The following is a 9,589-nucleotide window of genomic DNA, read 5'->3' as shown; positions in this document are numbered from 1 at the left end:
TCCCTATCTCTTATGGGTCTGACTTGACAAGAAGGAAGAGGTCCTGAGAACAAACTGAACCAAAGCTCAGCAGACAGCCCTGCCTCGTGTGTGTGTGTGTGTGTGTGTGTGTGTGTGTGTGTGTGTGTGTAACTGACTGCTGGACCCTTCCAGTCTCCCCAGATGTGCTCCTGGGGTGATATTTCCAATGAGAAAGTGGCTCTGTCATGTTAGATCACCATACAGCCGTGCAGGCCCAGCTGCTAGTGACTGGGAAACAATGTGTTAGTCCTGGGAGCGGCTCTCTCCCCTTTACCTGTTATCTAGTAATCAATCCCTGTGCCCATGTTATTGAAATAAACACCATCGCCCTGTTTACAAAGCAGACAGAGAGAGGCTAAGTGCCCTCCCTTCTCTTCTCAACCAAGAGCAAACTCCTTGACATTTTAAAAGGAAATCCTTGAAAGGAAGCATTGGTGTAAAGTGTGCTTTCCGGAACGAGGATCGTTGGTCAGGACAGAGCATGGGAGTATGCGTGTGTGTAAGGATGCGTGTGTGATGTGTATGATATATAGGTGTATATACATATGTATATGTATATATGTGGGGGTATAGTAACATATGTGAGTACATGCCTGTGTGTGGAGATGATTCCACATGCACACATGGATGTGGACATGGATGTGTCTTTATGTGTGTAGGCACATGTGAGACTGTAGGTGTACACACAACCCTCATGAATGTCCTGTCAGCCAACCTTAGTGTGAGGATGCCTTCCTCGGGCCTGCAGCCCTCCCATGGCCGTCTTCTCGTGGCGTTCCCAGCTGCCTGGCCTGTGTAGGAAGGCTAATGAGCAGGGCCAGGTAGCAAGCTGGTAGGCAGTGTTCTTCCATGGTCTCTGCGTCGGTTCCCTCTTGAGTTCCTGCCCCAACTTGTCTCAGTGATGGACTGATCTGGAAGTGTGAGCTGAAAAAGAGCCTTTCTTCCCCCGAGTTGTGCTGGTCATGGCGTTCATTATAGTAACTGAAGGCAAGCTAGGCAGATGTAATAGAAACGTCACGGGGCTTCGAACTCTGATAGACACTGTACTGAAGCCTCTGCTGGCTGTGTGACATACAAATGGCTTAGCTTCTCTTGGGTCTCGGCTTCCTTGACCCTCCTTTGCAGCATCTGTGAGCGGGTGGTCAAGGCTGGTGTGTGTCCCTGCAGCAGCACTGCCCAAGACCCTTCAAACTAGACCCTCCCTCCGTTGTACCTTAAAGGGTTAATGGCTGCCATCGTAGACTTAATGGCCCCTGTACCCTTCCCACAGAACCCCTTTAGCCCATGTGTCCCTTTGGCCCATGTGAACGGTATCCCCCTAAGAGCATCCCTGCTCTGAGTTTAGACTGAATGACGTACTCCATCATGGCCCACTGCCGGGTCCAAGGTGTGTCTGTGTTGTGGTTTATGTGTGAGGTGTTCCCCCTTCCACAGACTTGTGTTTTGTAAATTTTATCCCTAGATGATGGTTCATTCTCAGACATGGTATATAAACTTTGGAGGAAGTGGGTCCCAGGAGGTGTGCCTCTGTAGGTTTTGCCTGGTCCCCAGTCCCTTCTCTCACTGCATCCTACCTGCCATGAAGGGAAGATGCACCCTCACAGGCCCCAGCAACAGGGCACACAGGGTAGGAGCATCCTGCCACCGTGATGTTCTGTCCAAGTACCTAGGTGACTCTGGCCAGACCCTCTCCAGCTGGGATTCCAAATTAACCCTTTCTCCTTGAGATTATTCTTTCCCAAGTGTTTTGGTCACATGTGGAACCAAGCAACATGGCCTGTGTCCTCCAAGTCCTTATAAACCTCAGGGTTCTTTCTTGGACCCCTAGAGACTTGGATTATGAGAGGGGCCAGCCTTTGTCCTACCCCTCCGGGGGCAGGTCAGCTTCACCCTTGACAGAAATCTTGTCTGGCCCTAGAGCACTCCAGAGTGTGGGATCGAGGTGGCCCCTGCTTTTATGTGTGGTTTTACTAAGCTTTTCAGGGAACCCGTGTGACATGTATTTGTAAGTAGGGGCTCTGGGACGAAGAACCCGCCTGGCTTGGAGATAAGGCAGCTCCCAGCTGCCTATGTACTGGTGAGACCGGTCCATGCCTGACCTGAACAAACTGGGGGCCACTTGTGTAGAAGGTGACGATGGCCTTTCACAAGCCAGGAGGACTACCACTCCTCAGACAGGACAGCACCCTCCTGACAAGGGACAGTGGCAGTCAGTGTTCATATTCTCCAGAGAGCTCCAGGCATGTGAGCACATGGCATGGCAGGCATGACAAATGGCTGTGGCTGACCTCGTCCACGGTGTCGAGTTTTCAGAAGTGTCTGCTTACAGCATGAATGTTGAGGCTGGATGGCATGCGTCTCTTTTCCTGCCTGTCCTATGATAGATCAATCAATCTTTTCAATTCTGTTGTAATTGTTATCGGGCATCTCATACATACTTCCTGGCAGGGTCCATATATCCTGGACAAGAATCCCTGTGTCCCACGCTGATGTCATCCCTGCCAGGTTTGGGAGTGTCTGGCTGATGGGGGTGTCCATGAACTACACAGAACCGAGAGAGGGCAGTTGTTTATAAATATGATCTGCTCTGGCTCCTGGCTCTGTGGGTGCCGGGGCCCTGGGATGCTCTAGGAGGGAACCTTTGCAACCCCTAACTGCTGGCCAGGATTACCTGCCTCCCCACTGCTCCTCTAAGAACCTCTCGGTGGTGTGTGTGTGTGTGTGTGTGTTTGTAGGTAGATACAATACACCACAGATATATTTACACACATGCACATTCACACACAGAGATCTGTGTAGAGACAGACTGAATTATATATTCATATGTGTGTGTTTGTACACAAGAAAGTGGAAAGAAGCTATGAGGGAGGATGCAGAGATCTAAAGGCAGGGGAGCAAGAGGAGGTGACAACGTGTGACATGAAAGCAGAAAGGGACGCTCTTTGGAAAAAGGAAGAGGCCGGCAAGAGAAGAGCAGGGACTGAGGGAGCATCAGCAAGATCATAGTATAATGGTGTATGGAAATATAATAAGTACATTTGAGTGCTAACTAAAATTTAATTCAAAAAGGATCTGAATTCTGAAAACACCAAGTACTAAAGCCATCAACACCGTCATTGTCATTGCTGCTGCCACCTGATCCAGCCGCATTCGCTGTGCCCATTGTCACCACCACCACCCGCCTCTGTGTGTGTCCTCTGAATTTGCAAACGCAGCCACATGCAGGATCTCCCCAGTGCTTATCTTCGTGCTGCACTGGGCAGCTCTGACACTGTTCTCCTCAGGTGACTGTAAGCTGAGTTTCACAGAAGCGCATTGATAGGTTCTCAGATGGCAAAACAGGGCTAACCATGCCCAGACCAGAACCTGGGGTTCCTGAGTCCAAAGTGGCTGGCTTGTTCAATGTACCCAGCTCTTTCAAAGAAACTGAAGAACTCTTAGCTTCAGCTATGAACACGTTGGTCCTAAATTCAAGGGAGTAAGTCTTTAAAATGAAGTCACTTTTGGGGACAATCCCAACTCCCAGGTGATCAACTGCCACTCAATAAAAGGATATGATCCCTAGAAGGTGAGCATTAATCCCAAGAATTTGACTCCAGGTTCAGCCTTCACCCATGACAAGAAGCCATCCCTTTACCCTCAGGAGTATCCCCGAGTACCCTGAGTCTCCCTCTGACCTGTGGCTTCTATTGTTTCTTCTTATCCCAGGAAAATCTGAGCCATAAGCTGCTGATGGCTCTTCATACTCAGAAGTGTCATGGCCAGAGATGCTCACCCTGCCCTCATCCAGGGCTCAGTTCCTTCTTTAAGATCCCAGGCAGGCCCCAAACTCCTCCACCTGCAAAACAGCCAAGGCCTCCCAATAGTCGTCTATTGGCCCTGACTTTCAAGGGACCGCCTGGGTTCCTGTGTGGAGCCTGCCATTCTCACCCTTTGGTTCTGGGTCGTCTTGTTGAGGCTGAAGGGCAGCTGTGTTGTGGATGATCAGGGAGCACTTAGCCACCTTGCTCTGAAACCCTTTCCTTTTGAGTTCGGAAGTTAAGTTTGAGTAATAAATGTCCTCCAGGGACCTCTCGTTTCTCCTGAGGATGTTGCTGGCCAGCCGGAAGACAAAGATCACACCATAGATGCCGATGATGGCGAGGATGTACCAGGTGGCACTGGCCGCGTCTGACAGCCTCAGGGTCCTGGTGGAATTGGTGCTGTTCCTCCCCTCCACAGGGTCACGTAAGAAGGAGCTGCTGGGCTGGGTCTGGTTGAAGGCATCCTGGGGTTTCCATTTGATCACTGGGAAACAGAAAGGCCAGATGAGACAGTGTCCTGGGCTAAGAGTGGAGGAGCGAGTGCTCAGAACAGCTTTCGGAGGCTTTCTGTGTGCAAAGTGAGAACCTATCGACATACGTGCCACAATCCTCAGAAATCAGCAGTTCAAAAGACGAGTTCTTGACTATAACGTCATCAAGTTTAACCACACTTCACATTGTTTAAATGTGTTTGCATGTCAGAAGACCAAAATCTAGGAGACCGAAGAGACAGCTCAGTGGGTAAGAGTGGGTGTTGCTTTCGCAGAGGATCTGAATTCAGTTCCCAGCACCCATGTCAGAGGGCCCTCTACTCCAGGAATCCTATGCTCTCTTCTGGTCCCCTTGGGCACCTGCTCATGCACAGCATTCACCAATACATAACTGAAAAATTAAAGCTTAAAAATGTACAAATGGCAAACTATAGAAACCACCGTTTATACTGCCGATTGTCTCATCAGCCTTCAGTCCTAAAAGAAGAAAAAATCTAAAATCTCAGCAGGAAAATGTGCAATCAGATCACAGGAAAAAGAGGAAGGACCTTCAGTGTAAAGGAAAATGTCACCATGAGGGAAGTGTAAATAAAAATGGAACTTTTTTCATTAGCTTGTGCCGCTTCAGAACTCCCTGTGTGTGTGTGGACGGGGTAACAAGGCCCTCCTGTCAAGTGCTAATCAAGCCCATCAGTACAGAAGGCTTCTTGGCGGGCTCTATTGACACTCAAGATGCACTTATTGACCCTGCCACCTGTCCCGAGCAGCTGGTCCCAAAGACGCTCTAGCACAGGTCTGAACTGCAGAATCGGCCCCCGGGTTGGCGACCCCTGGATTGGCGGCCCCCGGATTGGCGGGCCCCGGATTGGCGGCCCCCGGATTGGCGGGCCCCGGATTGGCGACTCCTGGATTGGCGACCCCTGGATTGGCGACCCCCGGATTGGCGACCCCTGGATTGGTGACCCCCGGATTGACAGCCCCCGGATTGGCGGGCCCCCATCCACAGACTGAACCAGCCCTGTAGGAGTATGTGCGAAGGAAACACTGAGTCTGTCTTGAATACCCAAGGGCCTCTCTCCTCCTGTTAGTCCCCAAAGAGTACATTGTGACAGCTGTTTGTGTAGCAGTTACAACTGGCCACACAGGAGAATGTGCACAGGGTATTTTCAAATTTTATATTATTTTACATAAACGATTTAAGCATTCATAGATTCTCTAACTGTGGGAACCCTGGAACCAATCCTCCCAAGCTGCCGAGGAACTCATGGATAACTAAGTCATTACAGCCCACGTGAGGGTGAAATACATGTGGAATTTCCATGCAGAGGAGCCCTGAAGAGATTTTTAGATCTAAACATTAGTCAGTGAAAACTAAGCTAAAACAGACATAGTGTGGAAACCTGCGAGTGCATTGATTTGCCTGTAGTTTATGAGCGTACGCTCAACCAGATTCCCTTCCCTGACGCAGGTACCTGAGGTGAATGAGATTATGAAAAGGAAAGACCATTCGGTCCCAGAGGTGCAGGGCTTTCACCTGTGGTCACTTGGTTCCATCGTTTCCATGTCTGTGACAGAGCAGTACAATGGAGGAGTGTGTGGAGGAGGAAGGGGCTCTCCATATGGTGGCCAAGAAAGAGAACGGGTGGCTGGACTTCCAGAGTCCCCGTCAAGGTCACTCTTCCAATGACCACCTCCTCCAAGCCACAGCAGTATAACTGGGAGAATACACAAGAAATGGGTGCCCTGGTTGCCCCGAGAAGGGAACTGGGGGTGTGAGATGGACTTTGCGCACTTTGGTTATATGGTATGTACTTAGTTTTAAAAATAAGTTAATTTTCACAAACAAGAAGTACAAGTTGCCTTTTCTAGTCTCTTTGGTTCTGGGCAAAGACATCGCTTGCTCTTGTCTGATGGGAAGATTAAGATCTCAGCTGCTGTTTAACTCAAAACTGTTCTCTGCAGAGGAAGCCAGAGAAGCCACATCCCCCGAGTGTCTTTGCTGGCTTCAGCTCAGTCTGCGGGCCCACCACATGGTCTCACACCTCCCGCCCCCTGGACGTTTGTTTGCTGCGCTGTTTTCTAAAGCACGACATCAGAGTTTGCTTTAAATCAGAGTTCCTTGCCGGAATGAGTGGATGCTCCTACTTGTTTTACATAAAGGACGGATTAAATGTGAATCTTCCAGCCACACAGAGCCCAGGACCAGTGAGATTAGACTCAGAACTGTAGCTCTTGGAAGTATTTCTACACGCTGGTCAAATAAATAGTTTAGGACTTTGAGGAAGCACAAGAGGAAAAAAAATCTCACAATTACTATTATTTTTTAAGTAGCAAATCAACCCTATAAGAATACAGTAAGTTTTGATTAGTGTGAGGAAAATTTTTTAAAGTTAAAATGCATGTATAAACTCATAGGACTTCCTGGAAATTGCTAGAATGCTGTTATATATTCAAATGCAGAATAGAATCTACCCAGCTAAGAGCAACAGACATTCAGTTGCTTTCAAGTCAGCCTGCTCTCAATTTGAAAGAAGCTAACTATATCGACGATGCAATCAGCGTGCTTTGTCTATGTAGGAAGAGAGCAAACTAGCTTGTATTATAAAGGATGAATATGTCCCGTGGCAGGGGCATGCCCACCGACACCTGTTGTTCACTGACAGGGCAGTCGCTCCCGCTACTCACCGTCCATGAGCTGGTCTTGGCCTAGACTCTCAGGAGGCAAATTCAAGGGGCTGCCCCAGAGGGGAGAGGAGACGATGACAGGCTCCGTCCTGCAGGTCACAGCCCCAGTGTGCCCAGGTGGCACCCAAGCACTGCAGAGCAAACCCAAGCAAAACCTATCCCACTGCAAGTGAAGAGTTCACTTCTGAAGCGCAGCAGAGGGTCTGAGTGATTCCTTTGTGCCACGCGAGACAGCGCCAGCTGCCTGTGGCTTGTTAGGTCCAAAGCAAAGGACTCTTCAGTTTGTTTATTTTAAATGCAGGTCCTAGGAAGCCTGTAGCCCTCCGCTGGCAATGCTGGGTCGTTCTCTCTGAGACTGGCTGGCCAGTCCAAGCTGGATGGTTCCTGCATGGTCCTATCCTGCATTGCCCTGTTGCGGGTGTGGCCACTGCCCAAGTGTAGCAGAGGTCCATTGTCACAGGGCCAGTGTCCAAGCGCAACAGAGGGACAGGAAGACTCATGGCCAAGAGTCACCAGCTTCCTCTCTGGCAGTCTCCTGGATGAAGACCTGCAGCAGGAAGGAACAGTCCGAGGACAGCATGCGGGGATCCCTAGGAGGAGCTGGTGAGTGTACTGGCCAGGGTTCTCTAGAGGAACAGCTAATAGAAGAACAGCATGCAGGAAAGGGGTTTACACAGTGACTTACAGGATGTGACCTGGGCAGTCCAGCAATGGCTGTCCCACACTGGAGAGGCCAAGGTCCTGTCATTGCTCAGAGCAGTCCTGACCTGGCACTGAGGGCCTGGAGAATTGCTGGAAAGCTGCTGGCTCTAATATTGGTGATGAAACGCCACAGCAATAGGGTAGGTGGACTCGCCAACGAGCATGAAGGCAAGCAGGCAAAAACCAAAGTGTTCCTTTTCCCTATCTTCTCTCCATGCTACCACCAGATGGTGTGGCCCAGATGTAGGGCGAGTCTTCCTGCTTCAAATAATATGATCAAGAAAACCCCTCACAGTAGTGTCAGGCAGGCTGGACTTTAGTCATGTTGACAGCCAGTGTTAGCCATCACAAGTCCTACCCTTGTCAACTTGACACACAATGTGCCTGAGGGGGCACACTGGTCTACATGCAGAGGGCCTGAGGGGGCACTGTGAGCTGTCGGTGTCTACTCCTGATGTCCATGTTACGGTACAGTCAGCTGGCCTTTGGATTTAAATTTAAGGACTAGTTAGTTACAAGTGTTTAGGGAATGAGCAGCAAAGCCAACCCTGATGAAAGTTCATTAAAAAAATAGAAAGTGTAAGTGTAGATTTTAGACCCCAGAAAGACCCGGATAAATAATAATCCATCTGAGATCTGATTTCCTAGGATTAACTTCCCTAATGAGAAATGAAGGAACAAATGCAAACGTAACTGTGAAGGGATGGCCGCTGGAACAGTAATGTCACATGACCCCACACTTTCCTTGTCTGTGGATTTCAAAATCTGGACCAAACAAAGGTTCTCAGAAAAACATAAATTATCAAAGATGCCCCCAAAGCAGCTTTAAAACTCAGAAATGTTGGTTATCAGAGAGAAGATTGGAGGGGGCTTTAACATCGCCACCCAGAGAATCACACGGTACCTCCTTCTCAGAAGTCAGTCCTGCTGGTGCTCACTGTAGCATTTGAGTGGGGCCTTTGTTTTGCTTTTTTAAACACTAGAAATTATGAAGAAAGGAAAGAAATCTCTGGATTTATTTCAATGAAGCTAATCTGTCATTGATTCACCATGCTTCACCATGACACAAAGAAACAGCAGGCCTGCTTCATGCATGGATTTAGAAGTGTAAACACAGTAGGAACCAGTGTTGGTGGCCGTGGGTGGAGCTGGGGACACACTCTGCAGAACCAGTGGATTGTGATGGCTGTGGGTGGAGCTGGGGACACACTCTGCAGAACCAGTGGATTGTGATGGCTGTGGGTGGAGCTGGGGGCACACTCTGCAGAACCAGTGGATTGTGATGGCTGTGGATGGAGCTGGGGACACACTCTGCAGAACCAGTGGATTGTGATGGCTGTGGGTGGAGCTGGGGGCACACTCTGCAGAACCAGTGGATTGTGATGGCTGTGGATGGAGCTGGGGACACACTCTGCAGAACCAGTGGATTGTGATGGCTGTGGGTGGAGCTGGGGGCACACTCTGCAGAACCAGTGGATTGTGATGGCTGTGGGTGGAGCTGGGGGCACACTCTGCAGAACCAATGGATTGTGATGGCTGTGGGTGGAGCTGGGGGCACACTCTGCAGAACCAATGGATTGTGATGGCTGTGGGTGGAGCTGGGGACACACTCTGCAGAACCAATGGATTGTGATGGCTGTGGGTGGAGCTGGGGACACACTCTGCAGAACCAATGGATTGTGATGGCTGTGGGTGGAGCTGGGGACACACTCTGCAGAACCAGTGGATTGTGATGGCTGTGGGTGGAGCTGGGGACACACTCTGCAGAACCAGTGGATTGTGATGGCTGTGGGTGGAGCTGGGGGCACACTCTGCAGAACCAGTGGATTGTGATGGCTGTGGATGGAGCTGGGGACACACTCTGCAGAACCAGTGGATTGTGATGGC

The 9,589-nt window shown here is 49.9% G+C and overlaps 1 protein-coding gene across 1 annotated transcript; it reads right to left on the bottom strand.

The window, feature by feature from the left end:
• Positions 1–3,907: 3,907 nt before the first annotated feature.
• Positions 3,908–4,420, bottom strand: Smim34a (small integral membrane protein 34A). Its single transcript, XM_041672940.1, has one exon. It carries the CDS (start codon positions 4,418–4,420, stop codon positions 3,908–3,910), a length of 513 nt encoding a protein of 170 aa, XP_041528874.1.
• Positions 4,421–9,589: the final 5,169 nt, after the last annotated feature.

This window comes from Microtus oregoni, unplaced genomic scaffold (assembly GCF_018167655.1).
Source record: "Microtus oregoni isolate MIOR12 unplaced genomic scaffold, Mior012 000023F_ref0000262, whole genome shotgun sequence".
Classification (NCBI taxonomy): Eukaryota; Metazoa; Chordata; class Mammalia; order Rodentia; family Cricetidae; genus Microtus; species Microtus oregoni.
The sequence above is the reverse complement of the archived record's forward strand: the minus strand, read 5'-3'. Positions and strand labels throughout refer to the sequence as shown.

Bases quoted from the DNA above. Each gene is read 5' to 3' on its own strand.
- Smim34a (XM_041672940.1), bottom strand. From the start codon at position 4,420: ATGTCGATAGGTTCTCACTTTGCACACAGAAAGCCTCCGAAAGCTGTT.